At 41.6% G+C, this 18839-nt stretch overlaps 1 protein-coding gene across 1 annotated transcript in view; it reads right to left on the minus strand.

Moving 5' to 3' along the window:
* Window positions 1-18839, minus strand: part of meis1b (Meis homeobox 1 b) — a 77922-nt gene that overhangs the window by 30829 nt on the left and 28254 nt on the right. The window contains exon 8 of the mRNA XM_042009939.1: window positions 10757-10902. Within this exon, the coding sequence (XP_041865873.1) occupies window positions 10757-10902 (146 nt within the window). The remainder of the gene's footprint in view (window positions 1-10756; window positions 10903-18839) is intronic.

Here is an 18839-nt window from a genome sequence, read left to right on the forward strand (position 1 = left end):
ATTGCAGTGGGAAACTAAAAAGCTTTTTATAGACTCCTGTCCGTGGCATACAAGAGGGAATCAGATTCTCAGATTGCAAGTAGACCATAAGGGAATACATTTCATTTCACCTGACTTTCAAGGAAATTTGACTTTACATAATGCCACTGAAATTTGATCTCTCAGAGGAAGCAATTTGGGGACCAGAGAACATTCTAATAACCCTGGCGATATTATTATGCTATTATCATAATTACCCTTTTGCCCCCAACGTTTTAATTAGAAACTCACCGATGGCCCCTAGAGGGGTGAAAAGAACTGGAGTTGGGGGAATGCTGAAAGTAGGTAAAGGTATTTCACAATTACTCCCTTATGCTCTTTGAAGCAGCAAGTATAAGACAGGATGATGCAGCCACCGTTATTGAAAGATGAAGTTTTCACACTGTACCTCCTTTCTCTGCCTTTTGCAAGCATCTCTGTCATTCAGAGCAAACCTACACCCCACACTCCTTCCTCTCTGCATCCCTATATTTTGCTTTCTTTCTCACCCATCTCTGCCCCCTCCATCCCTCTGCTCTATTTTTAACATCTCTCTTAACTATTTTTTGGGCTGCCTCCTTTTTCCTTCCTGTTTTCTCCCACCTCCATTTAACTCTCCTCTTCACAATTAGCTCTGATCTTTTCAGTCTCCTCTCTCTCCTCAACCAAATGTTTCCCTCCATTTCCCTCCTCTGCTTCACCCCCCCTTCTCCCACCCCCTCCTCATCTTCAGCAACAGCAGAGGGCCTTCTCCATCAGTGCACCGCTTTTACAAATCAATGACTTAATCTGTCGTAACAAACAAGTGAGCAGCACCCTTAGCCCTGTTCACTTCCCCCTGCTTTTGCTAACACTAGGCAGCATCTCTGAGAAGTGAAAGGAGTAATGAGAGAAGAATGCCAGCAAACATCCAGAATAAAATATGCAACACACATAGAGGAACATGTGTTGGAAGCCAGCAAAGAGGTGAGTTGTAAAAATGTTTCAAGAAGAACAAAAAGAAGGACATGAGCGTGAAAAGTGAGAAAAACGAGAATATATGTGCACTGGTACGGTTTTCAGACATACTCTCCCAGCCCTCAGCTCCGTCCGACTTTTCCACCATGAGTTATTGCCTGTCTGCATTCACCACCTGGTTCACTAGCTATGATTTCCCTCACTCCACTGGACACACAACTATACGCACCATAGAAAACACAAAAGTCCACATAGATGCCTGTGTTTGTGTGTTTGACTGTCCCCCACCACAAGGGCACCTTGGGTCAGCTGGTCAAGTGTAAACACACCCAACTTGACGTGCATCTTCTGCCTATAATGCATCCTGAGCTTTATAGTGTTTTATGCAGAACCCTTCAATCACAAGGTTATAGGACAAGTAAAATAATGAAGATATAAATGATGAAGAGAGCTATAAATCATAGCTCTCTTCACAGTGCCTTTGAAACGGCACAAGTGCACCAATATGGCTATGATATCATAGTTCAAGGCCATAAAAATGTAAGGCAACACAGCTGTACATTATAGAAAAATGAAAATGAGAGGGAGTTATGGAAGAAAGGAGGAGCCGGAGAGAGAAGTCAGAGAGGCAGAAGGCATGCATAAAAGATAGGAAACACATATGATTTTGTCTGAGAAGGAGATAGAGAGAAGGGGAAGAGAGAGGGTTCACGCATGGGAGAGAATACAAGTGGGAGGAACTGAATTGATAAATTAGTTCAGCCAACGTGCAAACTGATTACCACATCGGCAGAGCCTGGGCATCTATCGAGTACACACATGGAAAGAGACACAAAGGCATGTGCACACACTCTGCATTAACAAAAGAGACATGAGGCTGACAAATTTCAAATAATAGCACAACTGCATATGCAACCACACACACACACACACACACACACACACACACACACACACACACACACACACACACTAAATGTATCTAGGGCAAGCTGCATCAGTTGCTGTAAGTAAAAGGTATCGAGCTGCTGACTCTGGCCAGAAAATATCTACCAATCCTCTGGATCGCCAAACACAGCCTAATGGATAATGCTAACAGCTAAAGCTAATGTGATTTCACACTTAGCAAAGTTAATATATCACTGTTTGAACACAATCATGCTACACACTCAGAGCCCATGCTAAACTCAGTTCCTTGAGGGCGTGGTAAACATTCTGAAAAAACTTAATTTGAGGTGCTTTAAACAATAAAGAGGCTAGTTTGGCGGTTATCTGTTTGCTTGTCGTGAGAACAAGAAGTTAGCGTGGCTTATCGCTTGTTGAGATTTACATAGATGCATTTTATCAAGTTAACCACAGACCCATGACAATATTTTCCCTAATTCTATCCCACGTCAACTTGCCACTCACTCTCCAATAAATTCTACAGCAATGGTGGGGAACTCCACACCCCACCCAGCCAATGACGTCATTGATGTGGACCTTTTAAAAGTGTGTGTGCAGCATGTTTGAATTTGAATCTAGTGTGTGCCTAAGAGCTGAGAGTAAGCCCCCTCTCTGGAATTGCAGATCATTGTAAACTGATTAGTGTGTACCAAACCAAGAAAGGTTTCACATATCTGAGTCATTGGGCATGTAGCCATCTTAGTGCACATACACATAGACGTAGAAACACATACACACAGTGCTCACATACAGCTGATAATGAAAAATAGAACTAGTGTGAAACACAGCTTCACCATGAAGCCATCAATCATTTCGACGTAAAACAATGAAACCACACACTGAACTGTTTCATAGTTTCCCAACTATGAAAGTATATGAGACTTCAGGGGGAGGGAAAGCAACGGAAGAGGGGTGGCAAAGGGCACAAGACGAGATGGAAGAAACAATGGTGATGAGGTACAAACAGTTCAAGTAAAATTTTGCCTCAACTTGATGTTTGTACAGCAAACACTTACAGAGAAGAACACCTTAAATGTTGCTGAACAGAATTTTGAATACTTTCTTTCCTCAAGTTATTTGTAAAAGTCTAAAACATTAAGAATCTTCTACAGTTTAAAAATGAATTGACCACTTTGTGTAACACTTGAAAGCCATTAGATCTCTTGATCTCCTCCAGTGCTACTGACCGACCTTGAAGGTCTGTAAAGTTCTCACGTTCTCGAGGAAACACACTAGCCCACCCTTTGACTAAAGCCAGAACAACACACATACACACACATGCTCACACTTGGTCTGGATCTATGGCAGACGTTTTGGAAAAGTTCAAAGGTGACGTGAATTAAAAGTTAACTGCCCTTGAGGGCTTTTAAATAGTGGGTTAAAACGATGCAAGAAGCAGAAAGGAGAAAGCGGAGAAAAGATCGAAGTCAAGCCTTGCCAGAAATATAAAGAGACTTTATCCTCATATGACAATAAATGTAAAAGGAAAACATATCTGACACATAACCTCAATGTACCTGGATGGATTGTTTTCTCCTTTGGTATGTTGTGGTTAATGTACTAAACAGAAGCTGTATCCCCCCCCCTTTTTTTTCCTTCTGTGACTAACAAATCTTTTAAAAAATCCACCCAATTCAAATGTTAAATATGAAAATGAGTTTCTACCAATCTCAAAAATAAAACAAATGCAGTTATGAAAGAAAATGTACAACTAAATATACTAAATAAAAAATAATAATAATTAAGACACTAATGTCTTAAGTGACAATGAAATTCCCACATTTCAGGAAACCAACCATGTGTGATTTGTTTGACTATCTACTGTATCGCTCCATCCATCTGCTTGTCTGCTCAACCATCCATCATTCCATCCATCAATCACGACACAGATGGCCTTTCAGGAGGCTCTGTCAGGCTAATGCCCTCCCTCTGCCCTAGCCATACCACCACCCCCATACCAAACCCCTCCTCTCCCTCAACACACCCAGTGAGTACCCCATATAACACACACATGCATGCACTTACACCTCCAGCCCCCCACACCTTCACCAGATGGACTGGTCTCACCATCTCCAACACCCAAGACCCACTATGTACCCTGTTGGCAAAGGCAGGTCATTGGATTTTTGTGAAAAAAAAATAAAAATAAAAATTAAAAAAGCTGAAAGAAACTCATGTATGTGGTTTTAAAGTGTGTGAGTAGCAAGTCTGTTTTTCTGTGAGGGTCAGTCCACAAAGAGAAGCCCCCAAAGAGAGCTGTCTGCTTTTGGTCCCTGTGGCCTGTCAAGAGGGATAATTGATGATGTTTTCATTACAAGGTGTGGGGTAATGTGGGGGTTGGGGCACAGTATGTGTGTGCATATGTGTGTGTTTGTGTGTGTGTGGTGGGGGTGGGCAGGTTGACTCAGCTGCCGCCTCTTTGACACCAACCACTCCTGTGATTGGTACGGACAAGTCATTGCTTCCAAATACCCTCACACACACACACACACACACTTCCTCTTACACATTCACTCACTAAAGCTATCTCTCTCTCACACACACACACACACACACAGAAGCACACAAACACACAGCCCAGAGCCAGTTCCATTCCCAGAGATAAAGTATCTAAAACCGAATAAAAATGCTGAGAATAAGTCTAAATTGTTCTCTTGTTTTCTCCTGCCGCTGTGTCTCGTCACAGTGTCACGCCAGGCCTTTGGCAGATCTGTCCATCTGTCTGTCGTCTCTTAGGACCTCTTTGAAATCCTCATGCAGTGGCGCCAAAGATTCTGACTGCCACTTAGATTGAATTAAGACCTAATCTGAGACACCAGTCCATGTATTACTTTACAGTATCAAGACAGACATCATGCCTTTATTGTTGTTTATGAATAAATGAATGAAAACACATAAAGAGTCAGATGATAGTCTCCTTTTAAGTTTGCTTCATGAAGTCTCTTCAAAGTTATTAACAAGGCGTCCTGGTGACTTGGACGTTCAATTAAAATAATTTTTCAAGAGAAACTTAATTTGTCCTGCGGATAGATAAGACAACAGTCACCGGATAACTCTGTCATAAGTATATAAAAAATACTTTTTGTATTTCTATATTCATGATTCAGTTCAAGTATTATACCATTTGTAAAACAGTATTCTCTGGTTCTTTTTTATAACAATTATTTACTATAAGTATGAGGACACAACCAAAGGAATAACACTGTTCCAGGAATGGGTTGCCATGGTGGGTCAGGGTTGCCATGGGTGACCAGGGTGCTGACATATCCAGGCTCCAGCAATAAACAGCTGAAGAATAATGGCGTCTGAGGCAATGGCGAACTCTGACCTCAAAGGTTTTTCCTCTACCCTCTGTTGTTTAGAAGAGGCTTTTAGTATCTAGATTGTTTACTCTTAACTGAGAGGTTGAGGAACTGATAAGTCTTCAGTTTAGAGCACAATACATGTTGCTTTTTATTCTAATCAATCCCAAAGTTAGCCACTGACATATATAGGAATTGTGTATCCATTCATCCATCCATCCATCCATCCACCCACCCATCCACCCAACCAACCAACCACCCACCCACACACTCATCCACATACCCACCCACACACCCATCCATCCATCCATCCATCCATCCATCCATCCATCCATCCATCTATCCATTCATCCATCCATCCGATCCTCTTAAGCTTCTCCCTCCACACACACCCGGTCTAGATTCCTCCACCTACCAGGGCCCACAACAACAAGGCTTCTGGCCTCCTCTGCCAGTGCAGAAATGAATTATATCACTTTTCACACCTGTTTCTGCTCAAACTCTGCAAACTGCTGTGTTAAAAAAAAGAAAAAATAATTTTCAATAGGGAAACAGTGCTCCCCCAGCTCGGCTACATCTGCGTATGCAAGCGGTTAAATTATACTCTAATTGTATTAGCGGCAGATTATGCCTTCCAGTTGGATTTTTTATACTCTCTCTCTCTCTGCATTTTACACATTTTAAGGGAAGAAAAGAGGAGGGGGAGAGCAGCTCATTGAGGGTTTGCGGGTTGGCTTCTTTTATGAGCTGCGATCACGGCTGCCCCTCGTTACACTGCATCTGTGTACAAATAGGAGGGGAGGAGAGCCAGAATGAGAGCGTGTTAGTGATAATGTGTATGAGAGTGTGCGTCCCAGTCTGTGAATATACCAGCAGTAACACTTCAAATGCCAAACCCACTGCCCTTCTCTGACTGCTACACACATACACCTACATCAGTCTAGAAAGGCAACAATCTAAATGGGAATTTGGGTGTTGTGTGAAGCAGGGAGGTGGGGGTGAATTCCATCTAATTACTCTATCACATAATTTCACAAATTGCCTTTTCATAGGGGAGAGGAGAGCAGAGCACAGGGCGCGTTGGGGATTTGAGGCCTAAGCTTTCATTTACTACTCATTTCTTGTTAAATTAAACAACAATACCATTTGTGTGGTGGGGTGGGTGCAGGTTAGCTGGGGTGGGTGCATTGCAACTACACAATGGGAAGATATTGTGGAAGCAGAGACGGACAGCAGTGGCTAGTTCAATTTGTTTCTTTAGCTCTAAGGAATAAGATATCTGATGCAATCTGTTTAGAATGGCTTCAGCTACTTAAGTAATTGTATTAAACACATTTTTTAGTCATTAGTGCACATCAGCCTATTATCTACATATTGTTTATGTGGACCCTGTGCAGAAATGAGTTGGAGAAAGACAGTTTTCTCTTATCAGATGCACCATTTAGCTTGTCAGTAAAAGCGGTATACTTAGAGAGGTCAAATAAAAACAAACATCAACATGTGATAAGGACACAAGTGGAAAAGCCTTCCCCTTCCCCTTTATCTTGGTTCTGTACCAAGTTTACAGCTGTATGTCAAACTGGCAGAGAACTGCTTGGTTCGGCCATTGGTGACAGGCGGTAAATGTTAATGTTTTGTAGTCGTTCCAAGTCTGTGCTGCCAAACACTTGCAGTGAACTTGCCCCACAAGTGTTGTCAACAACATATGAGCTCATTGGGTGTGTTGGAGAAAACTCAGTGAGCTGCAACTGTTGTCATAATCCCAAATTCAATGTCAGTGCTCTATCTGTCAGTCACAAGCATGTTTGCTTCTTGTCACATTGGATATACCCCAAATTCCACAGCTTTGACTGCTCTAATCATAAAACAAGCAATCTGAGGACTTAGAAAAGTTTTAATTGCTTAAAAGTTTGTACCTTTTCATGCAAGAATAAGATGGGAAATTTGCACCCTTGACAGATAAGTGAGCAGAGATGCAGAAACGACTTCAACAGAGTGCGAAAAGAACAGCTGTATAAATGCCACCTACCACTTACCCTGATGGTGCACTTGTAGCCCCAGTTTGCCACCCACCTTCCCCTCCCTCTACAGCATGATGGAAACTCCTGAGGGTCCAACTGCGAGGGCGACTACTAGAAAATATACGATTGGGTTTCCAAACTTCTGTGATTTTAATCTATTTTGCCACATTCTTTCCCATTCTATCTATCAAATAACTTCATATTTATTATATTGAGGAGAAGTCAAATTCTAACTCACTCATTCAGGTCTGTGTGGTGCCATAGCACTCTACCATGAAGATGATGCATTTACATGTGTGTGGGTGTGTATGCATGAATCCCTGTGTGCCTAATTGGCATTGTGTCTATCTCTAAGAGGCCAGACTCACATCCTCCATCCTTGCTGTGAAACAAAGAAAGAGCAGCTGATGAAATATGTGGATGAGCCTGGATCAGCTGTCTATGCTGATACTGGCAGTGATGGAGAGGTATACAACCAGTGAAACAGATACAGGACTTTAAATATTTTTTTCATCAGAGATGCTAGAAGTTGCATACATAAACACTGATATATAGTGATTCAATTGATGGTGACACTGAAGAATGATTAGTGTTAACAAATGAGACCACAGCTTGGCATCTATGTGACACCACTGGTACTGTTAACACCAAATATTTCTCAAAATCTCAAAATTAAGACCACATTTCCTATAAACAAAGATGTTGCTCCTCTCATTTATGTTTTGCTTCACTGAGGAGGATAAACATATTGGAAGTTATTTTCCAAACAACCTTCCGTCTCAGTGAAAAAAGGACAGTTTGCACTCAAGGAGATGCAGCTCCTTTCTGTTTTCAAACGGTTTAGCCATATGCACCATTGTTTGCCTGCACATGTGCACGTTTTTTTTTTCTTTTACCTAATACCCCTTCTCTCTTTACATCCTCACCTTCGTCTTCTCACTCTTTCTTCCAAGGACACACTTAAATTATTCCAAATGTTTTAAATCTAACAGTGCAGAAGCCTCCAATAAGCACATATTGTGGTATAGTATGACACTGGAGGTGTGTTGCTCTGCATGTGTGTGTGTGTTTCACATGGCTTGTGTGTGGTGAGGTGTGTTCCCACAGAGAGGATGTGTGTATGTTTCAAACACCTTTCCTCTGTGGCCCGAAGGTTTTAGGGGTGTAAGGGTTGAGGTCAGGAAGTTGGACTCAGTGCTAGTGTGTATATGTAATGATGATGTGTTTGTGTGTGTGTGTGTGTGTGTGTGCAGGGGGATGGAGAGTTGATCGTTTATGAAGGAGCTGGTAAGGGAAAAAAGGGGAGGGAAGAGCAGAAAGATGAAAAGTGTAAGAAGTCTTGTAAGGATCCGTGTATAAATACAAAATATTCTGTATATGTTTGCAGACGAGCCACGTGTCTGTGTATGCAATGAGAACGTTCCTGCTCTTTGCCATTAACCACTGGGAACCGAGGAAGACACTGCACAATGCATGCCATCAACATCAAAGACTGGCTACATATAAATAAATAAAAAGTTTAGCCCATGCAATATCCATATTCCAACAAATAAATTACTTTCCTCTGCATCCTCCCTGTTGGCTTGTGCAACACCCACTCAATCAAACTGCATCATGTTCTCCACAAATTCCTAACATAGGCAGAATGTGAGTGACGTGGGGCTTGGTAAAGTAGTTTTCAAACATATTTCCTTAGCATAGCTCCAAGAGGAAATTTTAATAAACCCAGTTAAGAAGTAGAAAAGTAAATAATAATTACTAGCTCTTTTTCTATTACATCATTCTGAACTTTAAACTCCATCTCAGATGCAGTTTTATTTCATGTAAGTTAAAGCTAGGTCAGTGTTTCATTTATATATTAACCCAACCTTCTTCAGAATAATAATAATGTTTGATCATTTTTAATAATTTGTTGTCAAATTAGCCAGAAATTCAGCCTGAAATGTCATTTTGTGTTTATTTGACATAATATCTTTGAAAAAGAAGTGTCACGATCATGGGCTGTGTGGGGGTGATCTTCTTTTTCTAGTTGTAGTTTTTTGTTTGTGGTTCTGGTTTTTTGTACTGTCACGGTCTACGGTGGAGGTGAGGACCCAATTGCAGGCAGTCAGAGCAGGAGGCAGAATTGGTGCAGATGAACGGTTTATTGTCCAAGACTCGAGACAAGAAACCACACAAAACAGGGAAAATCTAGACAACAAAAACCACACATGACCAAATAAGAGGATCTGACAAGGAGTGACTGAAAACCAGGGACATATATACACGGAAGGAGTAATGGGGAACAGGTGAAGTGGATGAGCAATCAGACCAGGTGTTCTTATGAGGCAGAAACAGAAACCACAGAGCACACAAGGACAAAACAAAAACCCAAACATGATCTTAACAGAAACAAATGACAAAAAACCAGAACCACAAACAAAAAACTACAACCAGAAAAAGATCACCCCCACACAGCCCATGATCGTGACAAAAAGTGGAGAAATCTATAGCCATCAATGATTCAAATGAAAAATACAGTTGTTTCTTAGACTTAGGTGATCTCATTAAAACAAAAGTAAACACAACAAATTTCAACATCCTTGAAAACGGTTATGATTTAAATAATGCAATATTTAATGCTGCACAGAACATAAAAGACTCTGTAATTTAAAACGGAGCGACACAGACAGAGTGTGAGTGCGTGTGTCATTCTCTCAATGACATGAAGAGAATCAGTAAGGTGAATCAACACCAAGCTGAAGCACGGCACATGTGTCTCCTTAATGGAGTCACTGATACAAACGCCACATCCGAATAATAATAAAGAAGTTGCGTTGATCTAACGAGTCCCTTTAAACCACTGTGTAATATTATTTCACTAAATATAGTTGACTTTTATCCAGCTTCTGCCCTTTTTGAGTTTGATGAGTCTTTCAGTGTCTAGCAGTGTTTAGTAAGACTGATGAACTGATTCTATTTTAAACAAAGATAAGCTGTGTTAAGTTAGCTCCATTTGAACTTTGGTATCAACCTTTGTCAGAATACATTTTTCCCACACTATTTTCCACCAAATAATACGTGATGCTGTCAACTGGTGATTGTATTTTCTGCTATAACTGAGGAAGAATAAAGCCAAACCACAGGCCTGTGCAGTATTCCAGGCATCCGTTAGATAATGACAGATTTATTTTTTAATAAGGTTCATCTATGTATCTGCAGATATGGCCAGGGGAGTCTCTCCTTAGCTTCACACTCACCCACTTTCACAAGATGAGGAGAGATCAGTAAAAGATTACGCAGGTCTCTGTCTTTGAAGTGCTCAAAGTACAAACCGGGATACACTGTGGAGGAGGGAGGTGGGGGCTCTGGTGTGTATGTGTGTGTGTACGTGAGCGTCAATAAGCTTGTCAGTGTCTGATGGTGTGTGTATGTGTCCTTTTGACAGTCTGCAAATGTGTTTGTAATGAATATGAGAGGAACAGAGATGGAGAAACCTGGCTAAAACTGAGAGCATTACTTCATTGAACTCACCGTTAGATGCTGGAAGAGCCACGCTCTCATGATGTTGGTGGCCACCTTAGGAAAAATCCCTCTTTTCTTGTTATGCTTCTTTTCTTTATCTGGGTCATCGTCATCCCCTGTGCTCGGTGAAGCCACACTGTTGTCCAGGCCATCACCTGTCACATGACAAGAAACAGGAAGAGACAGTGGAGATCAGACACGCACTTTGTTTACTTCCCGAATTTGCTGCGCCTCTGTATTCAAAGGGAATAAATATGATTTCCAAGGAATTCTGGAAGGCTTTGTATGCACAGATGAATGGGTATAGAGACACAACAATGGCAAGTAGAGAATGGCTGGAAAACAGCACCTCATAAATGCATTCATTTTTAATACATTTATAAATAACCCTGCCTTTCATTCCCCCCCCCCCTCCCTCCTCAACCCCTACTTCACAGCAAACGCAGTAAGCGCTCACATCCTTCTGTGAGAAAGGAGAAGAGGGGAACACAAAGGACTTGTAAGGTCGCATTTCCCCACTCTCCCATCCAAACCCGCGCAGAATTGAAAATGACAGAGAGATTTAGTCTTTATTATCCTGAGGGGAAAATAGTTATTGAAGCGTCGCCCCAGCGCATTCTGCCATTTTACCTGAGGTGGAAAGAGTAACACGGCACTACAAAAGGCAAGGTTGCAAGGAGGGGGAAGGCAGAAAATAAAGGAAAATAAGTGGAAAAAAGGAAGTCAGAGGCACAAACAGCACTAACAAAGCTAGCTGCTTTTCATAACAATGGCGTCACGGCTGCTTACAGCAACCTGTAGGGCTTCGATAAGGCTCTATTAAGGCCAGTTAACCTTACCTAAGGGGAACACAGAGACAGCTCAGAGTATTTGAGCACTGAGAGAAAAAGTGAAAGGGAGGCACTCCATGGGCCTTTTCATTGCATTCAGGCTCAACAACAACCCATACACACACATACACACATTGCACATATTCAAAACCACCCAATTACTGTACGCATTCTATATGGCTCCAGCAGAGAAAAAGAGGCTCTTCCCATCTGTGGCGATGAAAAGCTTAATTGTTATTATCATTATTCAAAAATGTGATCCACTGTCAATGAAGATGATAATCATAAAAGAAACATGAGGCGAAGTAAACAAGTGGCACCCTCACCGCTGGATATTTCAATAGAGAATAACTGACTTTTGTCCTGCATCGCCTCTCTCAACTGGAAGTGAGGGGAAGTAAAAGGGAAAATAAAAAACCGCCAAAGCAGTGCACCGAATTGAATCCAGTTATTTATTGATTACACACAAAGCACTTCTAAAGCATCCAGGTCTATTCACTGTAGCAGGAGTAGATAACTGCATTGGAGCAGGCCTGCCCTCCGCTAACTTACAGAGGGTGACACCCAGCACCTAACTAAACCCTAAGCTGAGATTCATCGATAATTAATGGGGATGTTGGCGCTAATCCGGTTGGAGATGACTTTTTTCCAGCCTGCCACATCAATGGAATAATCAAGGGCCTAAAACCCAGCCCTTTGCTCCCCATTACCTCAGGCAAAAGAATTCCTGAAAGCATGCCTGGAGGGCACCTGAATTATATACACCATTAAGAGAGAGCCTCTCAGCAATCCATACGAAACTCTCGACCAGCTCTCGCTCTTTCTCCCTGGCTGCTGTGGCAGAAGGAGATACATATGCACACATATTGAAGGCTTTTTAATGAACCTCATGTGGAAGTGGAGGTGACGCTGTTGAGGGTGGGGGGAGGGACAAAACAAGAGCCGACTTTGAATGGATTTTGCACTGCTGATGCAAACGCCAATCTACTACACATTGATAATGTACATCTGGAGATGAAGCAGGTGGCAGGGTTGCGCTACAGTAACACCACCCAAAGGTAAAGCAACATAATGAGTATTTCTGACAAAGACAGCAGCATTTTCTAGTTTACTAAAAGTCAATAGATAGGGGCATTAAATGCAGATGTTATGTATGGATGATTTTCATCTATCTTTGGCCTCATAGAAAAATTACCTAAGTCATATTTTAAGGTTTTATAGGCAATGATGCACAGTCAATCAGCAATATTAGGAAAGTTCAGTTAGGCAGATATCACAATTTAGACTTAGGCAACTATGCTATGAGGCTAACAATATGTTTTATTTGTTTATGGATTCTTCAGATTATTCAAAATTACAGTATTAGTAAGGCAAAAAAAAAAAGACCCTGTGCATTTTTTTAGGGCCAAAGAAGTCGCGTTTAGTCTAAAATCCAAAAATTAAGAGAGTAGAAAATCCTATCATCTGACAGTAAGAACAGGGGAAATGTTGTAGATGTTAAAAAATTACATTTGTAGAATGACTGATCTATTAGCTGTTTAACTAGTCATTTCAGTGCTACCCTCACACAAAGTACCTTCCACCCAGCTTCTAAGCCTCTCTGTCCTCAAAATGTACTCACATTGCAAGTTTCAGTTACATCATTAGCTTGGGACAAACACATCCTAACCCTAACAAGTGAGTTGAGTTTTTTCTTCCTACTGTTCCTGGGCTAAAATACATCAACCCCTCCTGTCTTGCTTCTTCTCTGCCTGCTGGAAAAAGAGGGGTGAGCAGAGCCGAGGCCCTGTAATCTAAGACCAGATTTTCATTGGAAGCAAATGCTTTCAATCCGTTGTAAAGACCGGCTCATGTTCAGCAAAGCCTACAATAACAAACCTAGGGGCTTGTCCCATGCGAGTTGGGAAAACAGAAGCGAACGGCTGGAGCACCAGTTCGAAGTGAGAGAGTATGCAAGCTGAGGAAAAAGGTGAGATATCATGAGAAACACCAAGAGGAAAAAAAAAAGGGGGGGAGGGGGGGCATACAGAAAGAGGGATGGAGAAAGCAGACAAGTAAAAAGAACAAAAAAGTATGCTCACGATCAGAATTCTCTTGCAATCATTTTCATCACCCATAAACTAAACCAGATCAGGAAACCATCCTAATATTCCTTTCTTTCCTCTTCCGTTTGTACTACTAAGACTAACCTTTAAACTCTTACTTTACCTAGAAGGGGAGATGGGGGGGGGGGGGGGGGGGGGGGGGGGTTTGAGGGCTGGAGAAGGCTATCAATTTTATTGGCATTTCCACTTTCAGTGCAATTTGATACCAATCACCTCTACAAGGTCTGGGGCTAATTTCTGCTTTTCTTTAACCCCAACAAGTGGGGGAAGTGTAGGAGGAGAGAAAATAGGAAGAGTGGCAGTGAGGAAGACTGGAGTAAGAGAGGTGCTGAAGCTGCCATGTTGGGGAAATGTCAATGGTGTTACCACAGCCTGTCAGAAAAATAGAGCGCCAAAGCCAGGGAAAGAAAGCTAGAGAGAGATCGAAGGAAAAAGTGCACAAGAGGAAGAGGGAAGGAAAGCAAAATTTTCAGAACAAACAAACTCAAATTCAAGCCACTGATGGAGGCAGTGAAGGGGGAGAAAATAATGGGTAGGAAGGGCAAGAGATGCTGTCATGCATTGGAGTTAATCAGTTAAAAAAAATACACAAGAAACAGTCAGTTGATGTAATGCAGATAATACTTTCCTCATTTCAGGACATCTCTAACACCAAGAGCAGAACTAGAAAGCTTTACTCCAAAATGGTTTAAACTGACAAAATACTAACAGACACATACAGTGTTGAGTGTGATTTGATTATCCACATCTTGTTATAAAAATTACAAGACAGTTTTAAAAAGGCACAACATGTTCTCCAGGTTTGCACTGCAGTCAAAAGAAATAATTTTGAAACAGCTTAGCTTGCAACACATATTTCGGTCATATGCACAGTATTGCATCATTTTTTGCTTGATGCCTGTAGCCCATACTGAATACACCATATAGACTGTAGAAGATACTGTAAAGAGGTGGAACAGTGTGTCTGAATGCACAGTTTTTGCTGAATGCTGGAGAATACACGTCTTTGAGAGTAGAAGCTAGAAAATCATGGGTTTCTTGTCTTGATATGCACACAGTGGTGAGTTTCAAAGTTGATGACACAAACCTATTGGGCATGCTCAGAAGTTCAAATGTAAACACACTTTTCTGTGGTGTTGGTATAAATATTCTTGAATGGGCAAAATGGCTTTATATGTATTTTTTAATATAAAAAAATTACCTCAGTGATATTAATAGTCCGTCACTCAGCCTATTAGCTTTTAAAGTGGTCAATCAGGCCACTGTATACTCTGTTATTCTTCCATTCAGTAAGATGTCAGACTATAAAACCACCAAATCAGTCAGCCAGTGATCAAGTTGGTAAGTCTGCTATAAAGCAGACTTGTCAGTCCTTCAATCAGTCATTCAGTGAGTCAGTCAGAAAGTTAGCCAGGCAACCATTAAGCCCCTCAGCCAATAAACCAGTCAGTCACTCTCCATTCACAGGCTGCCAGCCTTATTAAGGACCTCAGCAGGCTGTAACCCTGGGCTGCATGCATACAACATTGGGGAGCTAAGCTAGCAAGCTCCAGTCCCCCCACAAGGAAAAGCCATAGGCACAACCATGGGCCTGGCTCACTGATCAGCCATGACAACGTCTTTGCAACTAGTTAGAGGAGGGTCTGGGAGGGTGAGGGGTGGGGGGGGATCAATGCATGTGCGGTGGGGGTGGGAGTGCATGTTTGTGTGTGAAGAATGTATGCATGCATAGATGTGCATTCGTCTGTATGTGGGTGCATCTCTCTGCCTTTCCTCATGCATTTGCTTTTTCAGCCACAGAGTCTGTGTGTATACATGTGTGTGTGTGTGTGTGTGTGTGTGTGTGTGTGTGTGTGTGTGTGTGTGTGTGTGTGTGTGTGTGTGTGTGTGTGGCAATTAGGAGCAGGCCACTGACTGGAAGGAGCCAGGGGCAGTTGAAATGCCCCGGGGCCAACCAAGGGAAGGAATATTTTATCAGTCCCCTCTCACGCTGTATACAAAAATACACACTTGCACACAAACTCACACATACAGACTATGTGCAAAAAGATAGCCATATAAAAACTGGGTTAATTTTCTTCATGCATTACCGATAGGTTTGTTAGCATTAGCCAAACTGATGCTTATTTATGTGCTCATTCAGCTTCGGTGGCTTTTATTGGAGTTATTTTGCTATTTCATGTTTCATTCTCACAGTCCCTCCTTCCTACTTCATTTCTTGTCTCTTTCCTTTTACTGCACTGTTGGGTTTGAATAGAGAACATCTGCACAGTATTGAGGGTGTAACTGTCAAACATTGTTGTCTCTCATCAGTGAAAGCATGAACTTGTTTTGTGTAAATCAAACAGCAGCTAAGCATATTTTCCAGATATATGACTAAAATTGTATGTATATAACACTCAAATATAAAGACTGAAAATGTCAATCTACCTCTTCATCTGGTGAGTGTAAATTAAGCTGCCTTTCCTCTGTTTCATCATTTCCCTCTTGTCTCTTTATCACTTCTATGTATCTCTCATTCTCAAGGCATACTCTGACATTATCAAGCAGTATCTAGGCTAATCTGTTATGATCTGATTATGAACGATCTCATGGCATAAAAGCAACCCTGGTACTACCTGCCCTCTGTGCATGGGCACACGTGCCATTCTGAGGTGTCAGCCTTTTTTCTGCTGCCTGGCAAATTAACAGACATGGATTCAGCAGTCATTCATCTGCAAATAGCAATCTTGTCAGCCACGTCGCTTCTGGCGCAATGCAGGAGAATTATGACATTTAGCTTTCTAATATTTTTTTTTTTTCTCAGAAACACTGCTGCGATGAGAAATAAAGGTTATGAATATTAGCTTCGTGCCAGATGTCATGAGTTGGATCCTGTGTGAGGAGTCACTCACAGATGGTTAAACGTTTTCAAGGATACTGTGAGATGTTTTTGCAAGGCTTTATAGGCTGTGGATGGCCTGAGACGAGAAGGAGTGGAGACAGGTCTTTTGAGTTTGTAACAGTGCATTTAGTCTAAAGGCTATTTGTTGCAAGATAGAGTGAGTGTGTCTTTCACTGTGAGTGCAAGTGACCTGGAGCTGATCTTTCATAGGCCACTCCTAGAGTTTCACACCCCAGAAAGCTCACATGACCCTGGATTGGCTGCCCAGGAAAGGCCCAGGCCTCAGGAGTCTGAAATCGTGTTCCACATGGGACACACATATCTCATATGGGCAGGCGAGAAATTCATACATACAAGTGCACACACACTTGCTGGTGTACATTCACCAAAGTGCTCTCCTTCTCACTCTTTTCCTCTCTGGCACTCACACTGAAACACACACACACACACACACACACACACACACACATACACACACTCCCAGAAGCACACATACATAACATTCCCAGAAATCCTCAGAGGGGTAAAGACGGACTAGCAAGGGGGGGGGGGCAAAGAAAAAAGTGGCGTTTATTGTATTCAGGCCATTCATAAGCTCTAGACTTGCGGAGGGGGATGCAAAAAGGGGTTGCAGCCTGTGGGGGGTTCCCTTTGCATGGCTCTGGAGGCCCCTCCCACCTTCAAATATTCTGAACATGCAGGAATTCCTTGCCATGCAACGTCCAAATAGGGCCACATTTTCAATAGGCATCACCCCCTTTGGTGCATCAAAACAGACACACATTACTCACATGCACCGGTTTCCTGAGCTCTTCCATGAGGCAACTTTCCAATAATTACTTGCAAAGTATTCTAAACCAACACACACATACATGCATGCACACACACACACACTTATACTTCAATACAAAACACCCTCTGTGACCAATGCCATTTTGACTCCCTTTTATTCCCAAGGAGGAGGAGAGATGGAAAGAAATCCCCACAACTACTACTCTGCAGATAATGACATGCGCTGTCGAAAAAAAAACAAAAAAACAATATGGCTAGTCTAGACTTCTCTTTCTGCCGAGTCGCTCCTGTTTTTAGATGTATGCTTAAACCTTTTGCCACTTTGTCGGGATCATTCTTTCTAAAACGAGATCGATCTTTGTAGAGCATACACTTGCTACAGCATATTAAATTAATAGTCTTGGCAAGAGAAAGAGAAAACCATCATTATTACAAATGGAAAAATGGGGCTTGCCAGGTAAAAAATCAAAATAGAGCAAAGTAATTGCTTCCTGTAATCACAGATAATTCCATTGAAGTAATTACAGTAAATAACGTGATTTGCAAGAACAAAGCCAGTTACTTTGAATGATGACAGTTTTGTGGAGCAACACTGACACATTCATTAATGATAGTAACTCATGAGCCATTAAGAAGGGTTATTTGTTATTAAAGCACACTGGAGACTTCTTGTTGTGAGAATCCGAGCCAAGTTTAGAGCAATTATTTAATGTGCAGATCTGATTCAAGGAAGTGATCAGGAAGTGAGATGAAAGGAAAGTGTTTAACAACAACCAAAAACAGAGCAGAGTTAAAGAATAACTAAGTTTGTCAAAACCTCAGGTGTGTAAGATTTATTCCACACGATTTAGGTTTGGGTTCATATTGAATATAAGCAGACATTAATGTATCCTATCCTATGTGTTTTATATTATCATGTGTGCTAGTACGTGTAGAGACAGACATATATTACACAGTTTCCTGATTTCATTGATGAAATTGATACTTCAGTCAGTCTGCAAAAAAACAAAACTAAAAGAAAAGTGTCTTAAAATTCTTAAACATTTTGCTTGTCTTTGTGTAATATGGTTGCAAAGTAAATATCTTTCAGTTTTGCACAAGCAGAAAATACTATGAAGATGCCAAATTGAGCCCTCAGTGTTTGAAAATTATAGTCCAAATCTTACAAAATGTTAAATATTGTATCTGTGTTATTGCTCATTTTCTCTGTTAGTGTTCTTGTCCGTCTGTGTCTTATGGCTGAGGTCCATCTACTGTTTGCTCTGGGGGTGGGGGGATCAGGCCTGTTGACATAGCCATAGGTGATGGCAAAAATGTCAGTGTAAATGTGACTGCTCTCTCTGTGCCATTTTCCTGAAAAGGGTCATCACCACAGGCTGCCTGACACGCTGGAAACTGCCTCAAGCACAGGGCGGCGACACGACATTAAACTGCAGTATGTGCCTCCATGCGCAGAAACAAACACACACACACACGCACAT

The sequence above is a fragment of the Melanotaenia boesemani genome, chromosome 16 (genome assembly GCF_017639745.1).
Source record: "Melanotaenia boesemani isolate fMelBoe1 chromosome 16, fMelBoe1.pri, whole genome shotgun sequence".
Classification (NCBI taxonomy): Eukaryota; Metazoa; Chordata; class Actinopteri; order Atheriniformes; family Melanotaeniidae; genus Melanotaenia; species Melanotaenia boesemani.